The sequence below is a fragment of the Stegastes partitus genome, unplaced genomic scaffold, assembly GCF_000690725.1.
Source record: "Stegastes partitus isolate 25-593 unplaced genomic scaffold, Stegastes_partitus-1.0.2 Scaffold236, whole genome shotgun sequence".
Lineage (NCBI taxonomy): Eukaryota > Metazoa > Chordata > Actinopteri > Pomacentridae > Stegastes > Stegastes partitus.
Window position 1 is genome coordinate 203137 of NW_007577967.1, and position 18811 is coordinate 221947.

The 18811-nt window shown below is 41.7% G+C and overlaps 1 protein-coding gene across 7 annotated transcripts in view; it reads right to left on the bottom strand.

Moving 5' to 3' along the window:
• nav3 (neuron navigator 3) overlaps window positions 1–18811 on the bottom strand; it is a 221375-nt gene that overhangs the window by 116137 nt on the left and 86427 nt on the right. For all 7 annotated transcript variants that reach the window (XM_008281541.1, XM_008281536.1, XM_008281537.1 and 4 more), the window contains exons 4-5: window positions 11462–11534; window positions 1848–2022 (exon numbers count right to left, since the gene is read on the bottom strand). In XM_008281541.1, the coding sequence (XP_008279763.1) occupies window positions 1848–2022; window positions 11462–11534 (248 nt within the window). The remainder of the gene's footprint in view (window positions 1–1847; window positions 2023–11461; window positions 11535–18811) is intronic.

An 18811-nucleotide genomic window follows, 5' to 3' on the forward strand; every position in this document is an offset into this window, starting at 1 on the left:
AACATAGCCATCACAAGTTCATAGTTATATACTACCACACACTTAATTACCAAATGTGCTCAACTTTTGTACTGAAATGTTTCTACAAATTACAGTAATTTGTCTTATTCTGCTATTGTTCAGATGATACAGGACGACTTTCTGCTGCAGGATCTCGGGGCAAGCCTGAGGTGCCATCAACATTTAGCGGCCTTGTAATCTGCCTTTTCAACCCTTCTGTTATGATTGTGGTGTATGATTAAATACGTCCGATCACAACATTAACTTGGATTGCATCAAAACAATGAAGAATATTAGTGACTGGACATAACTTCAAGTCATATGCACACACAGGAAATAGAACAGTGAAGGTTTAGTTGGCTAGCCTCCATGGTGAATTTAAAACTGCAACATTGAGACAGAAAATGACACTTCTTGTCCGCTCCAAATTTAACCAATCAGCATTTGACGTCTCCGAGCTTAACCAATCAGCATCGAGAACTCCACAGCCCTGAAAAAGGTTTTACGGGGTGGTGTCTTTTTTTGCAGTCAGATAATGCGCAAAGGTTCAGGCTGCTTTAAAATGACCTACAGGTTCCTAAAAATAAACAGATTTTCACCTCATTCCCATACATACGGGTGAGTGGGGACCGTAGCAGTGTCGCCATGATCACTTTCTAAAAGGAATAGAAGTCCACATTTGAGAGGACGAGGTGCAAGTCAGCAGACTATGAGCCACTTGAGTTCAAGTCCTGTCAGTGATCGATGTAAGCATCAAAACTACTTGGTTAGGAAAGGATCATGGTTTGGGTTTAAACGCCTCCGTCATGTCTCAAAGCTACATTTTGTCCCGTGCATGTAAAATCTCCGGTGGAGACTTATTCGTATACTTACTTTTATTAGTTTCTGTTTATCAGAGATCAGAATGACTCTGACGTGTACTGAGCGTCCTAAAAGATGGTGTATAGACCCATGTGTGTGTATGGGAATGATCTGTGCTGATAACAGTCATTTAACAAGCTGATAATATCTGATTTGAGCGGGATGATTCATTTAATTTAATTACAACTACCTGAGTTTGGGATGACTTTAAGACAAAAAGTCTGACATTTTGAAAAAAAACACACATTTGCTCTCTGGTAGTAAAAAGATCAACACATGAGGTAACATTAGGTAAGTAGTTAGCTTAGCTTAGCACGAATGCTGGAAACTTCTTTGTGTGCAAAAACAGAAGTGGAAATTCATTTACAAGAAGTTGCATGCCAGACAATTAAGTTCAGTGATTCGATATGTTTTAAACTTTGATCACCTGTCAAACAGAGCCAGGCTAGATCCCTTCAGTTTTTTAATTTAATGTAAGATATCAACTTGCTGACTGTACAGAAAACAGACGGATATAAGAGTGGTATCACTCTTGTTATTTATGTCTCCAGCAGACAGCGAAGCATAGTACTACAGAATGTGAATGGATTTAATTTAAAATGTAAATCTAATCTAACTTCTCTTCTCTGCTGGCAATTTACTTGACTCATCCCAAAGCAAAACTTTCTTATGCAGCTGATACAGCAAAACCCTAATCAGAAACATCTTCTATGAAGGCTGTTATTCATTTCCGCTAAGAGGTGGTCATATCCATCAATTTTCTCTTTATAAAAGCTCTAACTGGACCTAATTAAGCATCCAAAAGCAATAAATCACTTGAACAACTGCGTATTCCTGCATGCATCCTAAAAAATAATTGGTCCACTAATTCAAACCAGTGACACTAACTTGCCTCTCTGACCTTTCCAGCAGCCCACACGAGACAGAAACCAGCACCAAATTACTGCAATACCACAATCAGGAGTCTCTACATCAGCGTAACATACCTGGACTGCATCTCTTGTGTCTTGTGGCTGCCGGCGGACGGTGCGGTGCTGCTGGTCTGCTGGCTGAGCTCCACCAGCGACTGGTAGTACTGCTGCTGCTGCTGCTGCTGCTGCTTGTAGCGCGACAGGATGAAGAAGAGACCCAGGATGCTCTTTAGGTTGCCATTCCTGATCTCTGGAGGGACCAAACGGAGAAGAAATGTTAGGTTTCTACTTTGCTGTGGATGGTTGTTGATCAAGCGCCTCCGTCATTTGAGCTCCATCCATGTGGTGATTTATAGCTTTGCCCTGCTTCTACACTCCAGTTGAGGGTGTTTTCTTGGAATAAAGTAATTTTTACAACTGGACGTAGTGCTGAGCTTGTTTTTCATTTGTCTGCTGTCGGACCTAAGCAGCGTCCTGTGACGCAAAAGATAAATATTTTCCAGACTATGTATTGTGTCTTTCAAACGCTGTTAAGTGAGCATACGATGACTTCTTAAAAAAATGCACTTGGGGATACTTAGGTGCAGCTGTTGTGCAGCAAGCATATGAACAATCATACACTTTAACTGTAGATTACATACAGATGTACTATGTTTAATATACAGTTATAGCCGTCAGAGTTCAGAGTCATTTAACTGTATTTAGTATGAAGTAACGCTTATTATGTATAGGAATAATTCAGAGCACTACTCACTAGAAGATCCAGTTGTCATAGATCCAGACTAAAGCATCCACTACCATGAGCTAACCCACAGCTGGCTAATTTAGAATTGAAGCTCAGCACGAGAACTTCAGCAAAAGTGCATAACTGGCGGCCAAACAGCTAAAAATACACAACAGAAGCTTCATTTACAGTTCTGCTTTCTCCCCTGAAATGAGGAACTGATAGTGTATTTGCAGGTGCTGCTGCTGCGGTGGATGACGGCAGAAATTTCTGCGTATTGAAAGAGGTGAAATCATTAAAAATGGATGAGATAAAAGAAGAATGAAAGCAGCTGAATTGGATTTCAGTATCTACATGACAACTAAAATGAAATAAGCAAGAAAACAGCAGCGGCGATAACCGCATAAGAAAGATAAAACACAGCCAGCCTGAATAAATTCATGCTGAAAATGAACCCAAAGGAGGTAAGAGTAATGGATGAGAGTTAAAGAGATTCTCTTCATGTTTTGGGTATTAGATCTGCGGGAAAGTGCAGCCCTGCACACAAAGTTCCTCCTTGAATATGCTGAGCTGGCAACAGGGAGACAGCTCCTAATCGATGAGTAACTTTGTCCATCGTGTAAATCTAATCCCTAACAGTTCTTGAGTTAATCTCAGACAAAAGTCAAACAAATGCGTCCCTCACAGACTCACCGCTCACACAGCTGAGAGAGAATTCGGCAGTTGCGGGGGAGAAAGAATTGATCACTGAGGCTAACGCACCCATTTGTGAAATGGACATTTCATATCAAAGCCTCAGTGAGAGCTGGCACACAGCGGCACGGGAAGGATGGCAGCGGCTGACGCAGGGCTTTTACTCCATTTTTCAATGCGGTGAGTGAGGCACAAACATTCTCCCCAGCCATCCATGCCTGTGCTGTTCGGAGGCTGCGAGAGTTAGAGAAGATTAATCTCTTGGGGGTGTTTTCCATTTTCCAAACACCCAGAGGCGGTAATTTATACGAGGCCTTTGAGAGAATCTGAACAGCAGCGTTTTCTGTGCTTTAGGGAGAGACAGTGTTGCAGATTCAGCCGACCAAAGAGCTGCTGGGGGACTGAAACTTTTGGCAAATGGCAAAAATAACTGAAATGATACAGTTGAGGACAAGAAGAAGAAGAAGAAGAAGAAGAAGAAGAATACTTCATTGGTCCCAAAAGAGAAGAAGCCCTTGCGGTCAAAGTCAGCAGCGCGTTTGATATGTTTTACTCAAGGAAACTTAAGCCAGGTGTAGGCTCGCACAAAGGCAACCGGGTAATTGGGAAACTGTCCCGGAGCTCCAAGATCACTGCTTTGTGCTAATTTACTAGACAAGCTCTTTGACTTTATACACCAGTGCACAGAATTAACTGTCATGATGAGGGCCTTAAGGTAGGTCTCTAAGCCCTGCCTCCATGTCCTTAAGTTTTGTCCTTAAATGTTACACATTCCTACATTAATATATTTGATTAAATTGCTACACAGCTAACTTAGGGCGAGGTTAAGTTCAAGCACAGAAAAAAACAACACACAAATATTGGATGGAACAGGGCCAGGCAGCCCATGTGCCCGTTTTGGCAGCACAAAGCAGGTCATTTCTGGACTTAACTTGCACATGAAAGAGCCGGAACAATAGACCAGTGTTTGGAGGACGGATCCATGATGTCAGATAAACATGTTATTAATATCTTGAGGATGCTCTGCCTGTGATTGTGTTTTATATTCGTATATTCATTGAAGGTAGGGAACAATAAAGTCTAGACAACTAAATATTCAACTCTACTTGTTGTAGGTGAACTCATAGAAAACACTTCAGTTTACCCAGATAGCTCCTCTTTTAACGTCTTGATTACAGATGACAGACAGATTACAGATGTGCTGGAGAAATCACGTTTGTATCGACTATAATAATAATAATAATAATAATAATTGATCAGATTTATGTAGCGCTTTTCTGGACACTCAAAGACGCTTTACACTGTCAGTTATTTATTCACAATTGTAGCCACAGCTGCCCTGGGGCAGACTGACAGAGGCGTGGCTGCCATTCTGCCCCTCCGACCACCACCTTAAACAATCCATTCATACACATTCACACCAGGCAAGGTGGTGAAATGTCTTGCCTAAGGACACAATGACCATGACACAGGTTACAGGATGGAATCGAACCGCCGACCATCGACCAACTCGCGCTACCGCCTGAGCCACAGCCGCCCCATAAGATAATGTTGTACTTCCATCCAGAAGAAAAACTGTTTGATGAATTTGGGTTGGTTCATAGGAAACTCTGGTTACTGAACTGTCTCAACAGCACAGCCTCCTCCAAATTACTACCAAAGTATTTCATGTACCTCCAAAACCACTGCATCCCAGTTCAAACTTAAGTTCAAAGCTCCTCTATCTTCATGTCTTCTTCTGCGACAGCCTCTAAATTCTTTTCATGTTGCGCATCGTGACGCATCCTGCTGTTTCTTATTCCTAGTTTCCATGATTGTCATTATATCTGCTTCTACCTGATCATATAAAGATTGTGGCATATTGTTGCTGGTAAAGTGAATTTTCAGAGCTGAGTGTAGCTACCTGGAATGATCTACCAGAGGCTGAGTCAGCGATCTCTTTTAAGTCTTTTCTTACTTTTATCAGAGAGCATTTCCTGATTTTATTTTATTTTTCATTTGCTTTGAACTGTTTTTTTCTTCTTGAAATAATATGTTTACCTCTTGGAAGACTGTGCATGCACCATGTGTGTTTTTAAATTCTGACTTGTTTTACTTGGATGCCTCGTAAAGCACTTTGTAACCTGGATATTGAAAGTAATTTGCCAATAAAAAGTATTTATATTACTTTAAAAGTTCTGGTAGATCAAGCTGATGTCTGTCATGTTTCTCTACATCTATTCCATTTGCGTAGGAGCTTTATCACTTGATTTTATCAGAATGAACTCCACCAGGAGCTCACAGTGTGAGGTTACACATCACAGCAAAACGAAAACTTTGGGCTTGATGGTGGAGATCACCTGATTTTGACACAGGACACTTGCTGCAGAAGGATTTTGGGTTAGATGAGTGAAACACAAGTTCCGGTGAAGATTGTGATCTTGACAAATCAGAAAAGTAAATGATGGCACCTTACAATAGGGTTGTACTTTTGCAAACATATTTATCATTATGCAAATTTGAAAGATAATAAGAATTTCCTGTCCAGTGAGACTTAAATGAATTTAATCTAAAAAGAGATGCTTGTTCTCTGCCAACTGCTGCTTTATCTTGTAATTGTTCTGGTGTTGCTGCACAACGCTCAAGAAAGAAGCATTTGAGTTTAAAAAAGTAGGATTTATGCATGAAAAGACTCTTTTACTTCCTAAAACATTGTGAGCATTTCAGATAATTCCATCAGTTACCTGCTGCTCAGCTTGTCATCTGACCAAAGTTCTGTTGGCGTATCTGCTGAACAGCTCTTGTAAAGCTCTCAAAATCTTTTCCCCTCATTTCTGTTGCACCTTTTTTTCTATTTCAAAAAATTGTGGGATAAGTAATGATAGAGAAAAGGATAGCTGGATTCCATGAGACACTGAGAGCACCTTGTCATCAGTCGATTTATCTACCGTAAGCAGAAGAACTCTGGAGCGGTAGAAGATGTGCTGCTGCTTGGCTAACGTTCAATGAAAATGTGTCTTTGCTTCTGGAGGCCTTTTAAGTGGTTGATGTGGTTTCATTCTTTTTCTTTTATTTGGTGAGGTTAGTGATTCATCAGTCACAGAGGAGGTGAAAGAAAGGTTCGAGTGAGGCTAAGCAGTACAAAGAAGATGGATATCCTAATTAATATTCTGTCTTTAAGAATAAGAAGAACTTCAATCATCCCCAAAGGGAAATTCTTTTGTTGCAAAGATTGTGGAGGCTGTACAACTAAATTATAGATTGAAATACATTTTAAAAATTCAACATTTGAAATTCAACAGAAAGAGGAGCTGTACAGTTTGACGGCCACAGGAAAGAAGGACTTTGGATGATGTTCAGTGAAGCATTTTGTCACTACAAGTTGAAATCATGCTACTTAATGGACCATTTTTGGGTTTAATGTCCCAACAATGTGTCCAGCAAAGGTTTATTCTCCTCTCACACCTAGTTATGTCTTCGCTTCTGCTTTTGCCTTATATGTACACCTGTTGAAAATTCCTTTGTTTTATGATTTCCTAATTAAATTTTCTGTTATGTTTTGATTTCCTGCCCTATTCAATCACACAGTCAGCCGCTTTCTACACTCAGACCGGATTAGTAATACTCTAAACTTGATTTTAAAGCCTTATCCCCGCCCTTGGCTTCACCTTCTGGTTAGAGAACAAGTGTGCAGCCTCGGCTGATCCAACACAGATGAGTGTTGGAGGGCGTTAATGAAATCAGACCTATTTTGAAGAAAAAAAAGAAAATTGCACCCACTGAGATCAAGCAAGAGGGGCTTTATTGTGGTTAGCGGGTCATTGTGTAGGTTGCCTGCTGGCACTACAACCAATAAGCACTGGTCTCAAGTGCAGAGACCCTGCAGTGGAAGGAGGCTTTAATGACCTGCTGTAGGGACCCCTCGCTGTAACCCATTATCAACTGCAGGAAATGTGTGTTTCTGGGCTTTACACCTGCTTTTAAGCCTGGAAATGGTCGACTGAACTTCCTGCAGATAATTATCACATTTCAGGTCGTAAAACTTTTGTATGTTGTTGGGTTGATATGTTTTGTGTGCAGAGGGGTCAAGTGTGAGCGTAAGTTTTAGTCGCTGGAGGTTCTGTCTTTACAGCTTGTCCGGCTGCACCTATACACAGTGGTGCTTGCAGCTAAACGCATGCTCACCACGTTTAGCATTTTTAAATATTTATTTAATGAGCAAGCATGCTAACAATGGCATTGCTTGTTTATAATTAGCATTAAAGTAGAGGAGAAGCTGAGGTGCGTCTGCTCGAAACAATATAAAAGAGTTGACCTGATTATGTGAAAAGTTTCATAATAAAATATATTTTTATGAGGACATTGATGGCAAATTTCCTCGGGATTCTGTCAATAGTTGTCAAGAGAGAATTGCCATTATCGAAAACGATGATGCTAAAAATGCTTTGACATAAAGATTTGAAACCAAATTCAGTTCATTGTAGCAGTTATTTTAAGTTCATCATGACAGTCATTTGTTGTTATTGTACAGTTGCAGTCACCACTTCAGTTTCAGACAATGGCAGAGGCAGCAGAGCCTGACTCATTTCAATGTAAAAAAAAAACTTCAAAAGCATCAAAAGCCCTTCAGATTATTAGAATAAGAAGGTGATAGTACACTGCGCAAAGCAGCACTACTGCTAAACACATGAACAGGAAACACAGGTGCTTTTTGCTTATAAATACTGTGTTGTATTACAGCCGAATTCCAATAAAGCTGTTCTCATTTACATTTTTTTTTTCTGTTTCTACAGTCAGACAACGGATTGAGTGTGAAATAGTGACTGAAACGTATAGACTACATGTTAACAAGCAGTCACTGTCAAGCTGCTGCTGAACCACAATGTCATCTGAGAAATTTTGGCATTCACATAAATTAAAGACTGAAGCTGGGCTGTAATGTTGCATATATTTACATAGAGTCTGAAGCTACTACCAAGTCAGAGAACAATTACACAATAAGGAGAAAAGATGTTTGTTTAGCCAGTCTGATTGTAAAACGCCAACTATGTCAATGTTGGACTTTGTTTAATACAAAGACCAAGTTTTTGCTTTTGTTCAGGGGTTTGATAGAAACTTGGAGTTTGCTGGTTTAACTCAACAGTTTTGTGCTTCCTTATGTAAGCCTTTGTTTCCATTCCATACTGTGTAGAATTAGACAATGAAATGCATTTTGTCCAAGTAAAGTCAACCAAAATAAAATGGTCATTTTGCTTCTTGGAAGAAAATTAATTGCTTAGAGTCATCAATTAATCTTTAAAATAGAAAAATAACCCTGAACCTGAGCTAGTCATGAGGATTTATCCTCCAGGAACAATGACTGTCTGTATGAAGCTTTGTTCCAATCCATCTTGTAGATATTGACATTTCAGAGGGTAACCAAAAACTTTGACCCTGTGTTGGTGGCAGAAGTTGTTAGGGTTCATCTCCTGGGCACTATGAATGACTGTAGCAATTTCATGGTCATACATCTTTAGATGGTGTGGAAAGTGATATAAAAACATGGTTTGGAGTATCCCTACTACTTAAAGTCATACATATTAATGTTAGTCACTGAAGGTGAGTTTTTTAATCCCCCTCTTATCAGATTCTGATTAACTGGATTTTTGATCTGCAGTCCTCCTGAGTCACAAGCCTCTTGGCACAAATGCCAATGTCATACTCCTCTGTAGCATTACTTTCTAGTCTGGCATGGAAAACAGGCTACGGACTTGATTTGATTACGGCCTATAACCTCCTTCAGTGGAAACGTCTGTGGGGGAACCAAAACATTCTTCAATAAGATGAGTTTTTCCGGAACTTTAGTTTACAGCCTCCCACCAGAGAGATGCAAGGGGACTTCTCGGGAGGTTATTACAATAAGTAGGTTCTAGGTTCCTGTATGCACATCAAACATTCCACTTTATTTTATTCCCACGCCTTGTAAAAACATAATAAAGACTGCATATGCCAGGAAAGCCTTGGGCTGATTCAATTAGACATGAGAGGGCAGACGTGGCCATCCCATTCAGCTCACAAACACACACACAGCACATGTACAGTACGAGAGGAAGATGGGCCGAGTGAAGGCAGTGATGAAATGCATCAGCAACAGCGATGAACAGAGTAACCCAATAGCCCATATATTTACAGACCCACTTTGAAATTCCAGGCCCAGCGAGTCACTTTGCTGTTTTTAGTGCTGTAGTTGGGAGGCACGGAATTCAGAGCTGTCGGTCAGTGTGTCAGGCCGTTAGGCTATTTCTGCTGCGGCAGAGGTCAAGGGCACGCTCACCTCTTTAATGTTTAAAGGAGAACAGAAACAACATGGGGTCCGAGCGAGCGCAGGTCCTCAGCAGCAGCTGGAGGCACTTTGTGCTACAATAACTGAGAAGTGCTCGTGCATGCGCGTATGCACTTGAACTTGAAGACATTTTGTTCAACGCTGCAGCCAAAGGTTGCAACGAAAAATAGATTGTGACAAGTGCAAGTGCAAACTTTTATGTATATATATGATATGCAGCAAATGATAATATGTTCATTGATTTCAGATAGACTACTGACAGACAGCGTCTAACTTGCATAAATGCATTTATTCTCAACCTTTCTGTGAACTTTATCAAGAAAACAGTTAAGAAGACACATGAATTCATTTCCTGTGATTTTTTTCATTTTTTTATTTAGAGAATATACTCAATTTGACATTGTTTTCTGTGTCCTTTCATTTATTATGATGGTTGTTTTACTAAAGATTGGCCCAGTTGAGATCCTTGACCAGTTGCAAATATGTCTGAATATATGTATACATTGTGGTCTTGAGTAGATTTGTTATTGAGACAGTTTATTATTGATGTTAGCTTTCCTATAATCTATGTTAAATGACACAGCATCTATTCAATATGTGTATTTTCTTTATGTGGCCTTGTCATCTATCTATCTATCTATCTATCTATCTATCTATCTATCTATCTATCTATCTATCTATCTATCTATCTATCTATCTATCTATCTATCTATAGGGATTGTCTTTACTATTTTAATGAATACAGTCCTGACAAGGTAGAGGTACATTTAATAATTATTTTATGTAAGTACTGTGAGCAGATTTAAGTTTTATGAGACCTTGTTGAATTTGAAGAATTCTATTGACTAACTTTCAGGTAGTCATTCAATAGAGTGACGTTTTGGGACTCAGGCCTTCCTGATGTGGGAATGTGGCTGGTTGCAGAGGTACTGCTGTGCCCTGTTTAAAATGTCTTCTCTTTGTAACAAACCTGATGAGGGTCTAACAAGGGAATGAGCGTATCCTGTTTGCAAGTTAGGATGTGTGCAGGTGTCTGTTTGAAACTTGTGGATATGCTTGGTCTTTTTCTTCGCACCTGTCTCTTGAAATAGATGTGAAAGGCGCTCCTTTGTCTTAAATAGTTAATTAAGAAGTTTAATGTGTTACTGTTGGGACAAACTAACTTCACAAGTTAAACTATAGATTCTCTGGAAAAGACACTTTCACAAGGCAGTGAACAGGGCGGTTTGTCTGTTATTGTGGAGATACACTGGATCACAACAATCAGCTCTCCGGATCAGGACATGCTGCTGTACTTTCTACTGCATGGTGCATCAGGTGTGTGCAACAGGTGTCAAATGGTGCACGTGCCTTGATGCAATGCTGTGTGCTCCATGTGTTGTCTCACCACCAGGACTTTCCAGAAACAGTGAAAAACTAACTGCATTTGGACTGACTGGAATCTTGGCCTGCTCCTGCACAGTCAGAATCAAGTGTAAAATGCAACCATAACATATCATTTAGAAGCCTTGTGAGACTATTTTATCATTCAATTTGGCACAGAGTCACTGAGCGCAGAGCACGGCTGTCATATAAACCTTGTAGTGTGAACCCTGATGATCGGGAGGAGAATCCTTCCCTGCAGTTTTTATCCTCCCACAATCCACTCTGATGCCCTAATCATTGCCTACACTGCCATAGCGAAAGCTGGAAGATGGAGAAACTGTGCGTCCTGTCATGATACCAACGTGGTAAATTCCATTGCCGTGAAGTATAATAGTATGTCTTGGAAATATGCTTTAACCAGTTTTCTGAAAACATTTGGCACTGTGAAGAAATGGAAAGCTACCCACAGAGGGTCAAGTGGTGCAGGGAGCCAAATGAATTTTCCAGGTCTGTAAATTAAAGAAGTACAACAGACTGATCCCTCCTCTGCTGCTCTATTGATTCGATTAACGAGGGCTTGAATTGTGTATTGTTTGTTCTTCTTACCTTCTGCTGAGAGCCCTTGTACATTCACTCCTCTGGCGTCCAGGAAACTGAGGCAGGCGTCCACATTCTCGATCTGCGGGGAAGACGGCAGACAGTCAGCACAAAGGACAGACGCAGCAGGAATGTGACGATACTCAACAGTCACTGAGCCCAAATGTCTCGGGGCAGAGGGCTCAGAGGACGGGGCAGATCAGCATTATTACCCATAAAGCACATCATTGTGTGGTTATTACCCGACCCCCGCATGACCCTGATGCCCGGCTGCATGACAGGCCGACCGCAGTGTGTCGCCACCTACACAACGCAGCGCATGCAACGTATAAGCACTCGGCGGGGGCACACATCCATAAGTACACAGACAGTAGACTCTAATGCAGTAACTTACAGACCCACACAAGAGGTAAATGTGTGATGAATCCACACATGCACTTGCAGAAAGCAGACAGAGTCAAACTTAGGAACAAACTTTTATTCAAACATAAGGTTGTAGGTCAGTCTGGTCCACTCTCCCGACACAGTCAACAACTGCCACCAATGTAAACTCGTATCAGTTTCAAAAAGGCCCACTGAGGTTGCAGTTATTAGGGGGATTTTTTGCTGCCTTCCCTGACAGCAGCTAACGGGTGGCTTCATTAGCATGGTGGCCATCCGCCAATACCCCTCAGGATGTCTTTTATGACGAGGTCAGAGGTCAAACTGCTCTGCTTCAGCGCAGAGTGTCAGGGCCACACAAAGGGCAGGCCGGCCAACTCAGCCAGACGTCCAGCGGGCAATGATGATTCATGAGCTGTAACTCCCACTGAGCTCTCTGCAACTCTCTCGCTCTCTCTCTTTTTTTTAATGCTCCCTTACTCAGTGTCGCTTTCTCTCTTTATTAGCGAGACGGAGGCTTTGTAGCATCAGTATAATGAGTAATATCTGCACACAGGCTGTTTGGATAATCACCGATTCTTCTCCCAGTCCCACTGAGCTACGCTGCACTGTCGTCAATGGCTTAATAGCACGTCTTTCAGTGAAGAATCGACCCTATCTTAATAAAAAAGACAGCAAAGCAAAGCATAGTGTGGTCCTAATATGCTTCAACATAACAGGGACATATTAATAAAACATAACATTGCAAAGGATGTGAGAAGAACCTAATACTGCTAATTCATCTACAACTTGCTGAAAGATACAAAGGACACCCTTTTCCCCAACCACCATGCCATCGAAGCACATAACCCAACGAATGATATCTTGGTTTTCTCCCATTCAGCACAAGAACTGCCTGAAAATCACACATATGTCCTCCTTTGATCATGTGTTTTAAGCCAACTGTGTAGAGAGAATCAACACACTGTATTGCATACAATATAAAAAGAGCTGGAAGAATCCATAGAAACACCTCAACCTCACACAAAAATTGTAATTGCAACTTCACTGGAACTTCTATCTATCAAGGAAATAGTCCTCATGGAAACTGTTCTATGGTCATGGACCAGATGTGAATGTAGAATATGTACAGCTGTGCAAGTCTGAATGTGGATTCGGAGGCTACAGGTGGATGTGAGGGTAGATGTGGTGCTTTTGCAATATGAGCAATGCCAAGTAAAAACCTGAGTCATTATAATAGGAGCAGGGGAGGAGGAGAGGTGGTGTTGCATGAGGGAGGAGGTCAGGGTGGATGGATGGCTTAGCAGAACATCAGACTTTAACATGGAGGTAGGGCTAAACATCTCATTTAGGATTTAAAACAACTTAATCAGCAAATCACATAGTTTGCAATTTAAGATATATGAGAAGTGGCAAACTTTCAGGTCTTGTTTATGTTGCCCATTGATCATTGTATGCTACGTGACATGCACACTGTGGTCTGACTGACACAAGCCCAGTCTCATTATTTAAGAGCCACACTTTATGTTGCATATCTGGGTCGAAACAGAGTTTTTTCAAATTCATGCCATCCTCCCTGTGCGACAGTCACACTTCTGACAGTACCACACGCGGTAATACAGAACTGAAGCTTGACTTTAAAACACAATACCTCACATGAAATCAGATATTTTTCCTCAAATCACTTTTCTTTTGACAGCGTTTGTTTCAGAAGCCACAAACAAATGATGTCCTGTTGATAGGTGCATCGGATTGGAAAATGTTTCCTCATGTTGCTCCGCAGGGCTCCAACGAATAAAGCATTTTGTCATTTAATTTGGAGCTGTTAAACTAGTGACAGCTTTGCTTTCAGGTTAGTGGGGTGTATGACAGCAAGCATGATGGCAGAAGAGTGAGCAGAACACTGAGAGGCTGAAGCAGACCAAAGTGATGAAGAAAAGGGTGCATTGGATTTACACCGGACAGCCATAGCTTTAAAACTAGTATTGTGTATGTTCCCTTTGCAACACCAATATAGCTCTGAACCATCAGGGCATGGACATGGGAGGTCCTGGGTCCCACATTTGCAGAAGATCCTTTAGGTCCTTTAGGAATGCTAGATGGAGCCTCCATGAATTGGACCTATTCCATTGGATCCTGAGGATGCATAATCAGACTGGGATCTGACTGAGCTGAACAGGCAGGTCAACTTGGTGCCTTTTTTGTGTTTCTCAAACTGTTCTTTAGTAGTTTTTACAGTGTGTCAGGGCACATTGTCCTGCTGGGGGAAGCCGCTAACACTGGGGAGTATCATTTAAGTAGATGGTACATGAATGCCGGGACCCAAGGTACCCTAACAGAACACTGCATTATGAAGAGTTGATCGATGTTATTCACTTCACCTGTCAGTGGTTTTAATGTTGTAGCACATCAGTGTGTATTGCAATGAGATGAGTCTGTCATTTGATTATAATGACAGATGAATTTTGCTGCTGACTGCACAGTGACTCTGTGGTTAGCACCGTTGCGTAATAATCTCTGCCAAAACATTTCACTGAGCACTAATTATATAGAGAATACTTAAGTTTTTAATTTGTTTTCATTAAAAACAACAGTGGCATTATGTACACAAATATGTCATGGGGGGCTACAGTGAATCGGTGGTTAGCACCATCACCTCGCAGCTATAAGATCTACGGTTCGCGTCTCGGTGAGGACACCCGGGATCTTTCTGCGTGGAGTCTCCATGTTCTCCCCGTGCAGCGTGGGTTCTCTCCAGGTTCTCCAACTTCCTCCCACACAGTCCAAAAACATGCTGAGGTTAATTGGTGATTCTAAATTGTCCGTAGGTGTGAATGTGAGTGTGCTTGGTTGTCTGTCTCTAAGTGTAGCCCTGTGATAGACTGGTTACCTGTCCAGGGTGTCTCCTGCCTTCACCCTGAGTCAGCTGGGATAGACTCCAGCCCCCCATGACCCTAGTGAGGATTAAGCGGTGTATAGATAATGGATGGATGCCTACTGAGTTGAATAGTAGGGACACTAATTCCATACATACTGTACATGTTGCTGTTTAACCTAAACATAATTTAACTTAATTTATCAGGACTGATTTAAGGGAAGGGGTTCCTGACTACACATGGTTTTTTTAACGCAGCCTCATCCGTCACTGCAAGACTCCGACACCGACGACACCTCAAAAAGCAGTAGCAGAAGAACAGCACCTCCCTGCCAGTCACTTTCTCTCCACAGACTGAGATGTTTACGCCGGTTGTATCAACAGGGAGACCAGCGGGACGAGAATTCACACACTTCTCCATCTGCCCGACACAACTCGCAACCTCCCGCTTCTAAACGCCGCGCACATTTCTCACAGCAGGGACCAAACCTCCTCACATGTGGGCTTCTATATTCCCTCCCCACAAGCTGCACACTCAGACTGACACATGTGTGCCCTGGCGTTGGCTTGTTTGATTATCCCACACACACTCTCAGAAGTATGTACGTGGAAAGACATGTGCCGAGCAGCATTCGCGAACGCTCGTTACTCCGGTGGTAATTAGACTTAGAGTGTGAGGACGGCTTTGGACGTAGGAGTCCTCAAAGTGTTTACGTCTGCCAAAGCAAACAGCCTATAGGCGCAGATGATATGTAATGCATGATAACAGACATTTTTTTTTATCAAGAGACAACTCAATTAAGCTCATTCAGTCGCAAATATTTACAACCCAGGCGGTGCATCTTTTCCACCGGCAGCGTGTGTGTGTTTATGTGCGTGTTTGAAGGCTGGTTTAATGGCTGATAAAGACAAAAAGGAGTGAACTCATAAACACGCAGTAAATCTTTTTAGTTGGAGACAGATCTCCGTCTGTAAAAGCAGCAGCAGCAGCATCACTGAGGAACCCTTTATCTTCTAAGCCTTCACTCCAACCAGAAACTTTGAGGCTTTCAGACGAAACCGCTGTTTGTTTTTAGTCTGCATTAACTCTAAAATGACGTAAACAAGCGGAATAATGATTGAAGGCGTTGATGACGGCTGGGGCATTAATGTTCCGCAGGGCTCTGGCGATGTTTAACTGCTAGTTTGGTGGGCGGTTTGGCTTTGTGGCATCCTGTAACAGCTTCTACAGAAACCGACATCATTTATTTTTCCGACGCAGGCTGGCATCAGACACATGCACACGGGCCATTAAAAGCAATTTGACGAGAGGGCATTTTGATGAGACGCACTTCACCAAATCATGAAGTGCTTAAAGCAGGAAAAAGGGAGCGCGTTGTGAGAAGTGACAGGAGGGCACATGCGAGGGAAGGAAACTCGCCACGAAGGAATAACGAGGGGGGAGCTGTTAGGTTTTTTTTGGGGGGGATCATCAGTTTCTGTTAAGCTATGTTTAATCTACGGAGCCACACTACAAATCAAAATATCACATTCCAGCTAACACAGGCGGCAGAGCGGAGAGGAGCTCGTACCACGGCTGAATGACAACAGGCTCACTGAGGATGAAACTGCACTCTCCGGTTCAACCTGCCTTCCACAGTCACATATAAAACCAATGAACGATGAGGTTACTTTAGGAGGTAAAGACGTGAGAACAAGACTGAGGAGACCAACTGAGCACACACTTAGATGGATGAGGCTCAAAAAGCAAAAAATTTCACAAACCTGTGACATTGACAACCAGGTATATGGAATTTTAGCTGCCTGATGAAAAACTGTCGTATTGATTTCATGCTTTTCTGACACAAGAACGTGTTCTGTGGGAACGGGACTGGGCATTTCTTTTGCTCCTGTCACATTTATACTCACTGTGGGTTCATTTTTCACCAAAATATAAAGTCCTGCACCTCTATGGAAACAACCCAACCATGATTGGAAGAGAAGAAAGACCTTTTTGTGCAACATAACTCAGTTATAATGGCACAAACCATCAAAAACAAGAACAAATGAAGTTGAATTTCTTTGATTATTTTTGCAAATTTAAAATAAACTGGCATCCACATTTTCCCAAGCATCCACTGGCGTTACCAACACTGGAAAATAAATGGTGACTCTACACACGACAGGTTTTTTGTTACTTACGTTGCTACAATCTCCACAAACTCAGTGGTTTTTTTTGCACAACTCTGCTTAACAACTCTAGTTTCACCATGCTGAATGTGTCTTCCACCAACTTCCTCTTCTGTGGACCATTTATGAGCCATGACGCATTTAGTTTATTGATCAAATGTGTTTTATTTTCCTGTCAGTTTCTCTGATTTGTATCCATACTTGTCTCCTCTCCGCTTTGTGTGAACACAACCTGCAGTTTAGCCAAATGGGCACTACATTTTGTTCACATGACAAATTTATTTTAAAATAATGAGACAAGTAGAATAAAGTGATTTTTGATGAAATATCACATTTTTAGGTGTAGAATTATTACGTTTCATGGACAGAGCCACATGTCACACACGGTTAGTTCAAGGACTGTGTGAAAGCTGACCGTCTAATCTCTACAGTTTCTCGCTACGATTAATGGTGTCATTAGAATTTTCATTTCAAACCCGGGTTTTGGGGTTTTAGAGGGTTAAGAGACTGAGCTGCATGGAAAAGATCACATGTATATAAAATCGCTCTCTGTAAAAACATGACTCATCGTTTTTTTTTCTGATTGTACTTTAAATTTCCTTTGGGTAAGTCTAATTTCTACAGCACATTAGCACATTCGCTTTCTCTTTCCACTCCAGTAAGACTTGGTGAGACACAAAATGAGACACTGGTTACATCTGCATGTTTGCAGCTTAATTCCCTCAAGTCCCTCCTCGCCTGTGAAACGTGTGCTGGGGCGCGTTGGGCCTCTCCGGCGGTATCAAGTGACTGATGTATGATGGCTGGAATTGGAAAGTGTTATCCCCTTAGATGCAACTGTCAAATACAAATGGGCCAACACCTCAATTACCACTTCCTACGGGACAGAAAACAACCTCCTTCAAGACGGGACTGGAAAAGCAGGCGTTAGCGCTTTGTAGCACACGAGAGCCGCTCGGTAATTGAGGGGTTTTACTCAAAATGCTACATATTCACTGGAAAATACATGCCACCTTAAATCCCTAAGTCAGTTTTTCAAAAACACAGATGACTCAAGCTTCACAAATAGAGCTGTTTTGTACCAAGTCTTCGGGTGACTCAGTTGACTCCGATGACTTGGAGTTTTCTTTCCACTCCGCATAATTTTGCGATTGGGTTTTGAACACTGTCAGGGTTTATTAATAATTTTACACCAACATGAAAACAAAACTTTAATCTGGTCCTGGTGGTTGGAACCTGAATGACCAGTGAGGTCAGGGGCACTCATTAGACTTTCTGTGTGCGTGCATTCTCCAAGGAAACTACAATAATGAAGCGCCTGCTGTCTCCTACAGCGTCTTTTTAGACTTTTCTTTGGCTTTAGGCAGAAATCAAAGTCTAGTGATGAGTCAGGTGAATCCACATACAGTCCACGATGTCATCTTTCTAAGCGTTTCTCCCAGAAGATCAAAATCAATATGAGCTAAAGCTAACAAAAATTAGTTTTGCCTCACAAATCTCTCTATCAAACTTTTCTTTCTCCCCCCTCTATTCAGCACACATAGCAGACTGTTGAGAAGATGAATACACACTTTTTGTACCTATTAATTCCTCTTGGCACTTGAAATCTAATGAGGCAGAGCTCATCGCTCATGTGAAGGCGACACATAACTGCTTTTTACAGCCAGAATATACTTTATTAATCATTGCTGCGGAGCTGAGCCGTGTTCACATGGATACAAAGCCAAATCCTTCTGTTTTCTGGAGCTGACTTGTAGTCCAAAGTGTACGAAAAGCGAGAATTACTTGTGTTTTTTTTTCCCAATGAATAGCCAAAACCTGAAGGACATGGCAGCTTAGAGCGCTTCACTCCTCTGTCAGCCACTCAGCCTTCCTTCCAGCTCTCTCATTGTCCATGACCTCTCCATCAACTCCTCTCCTCAGATTGGAGGCCT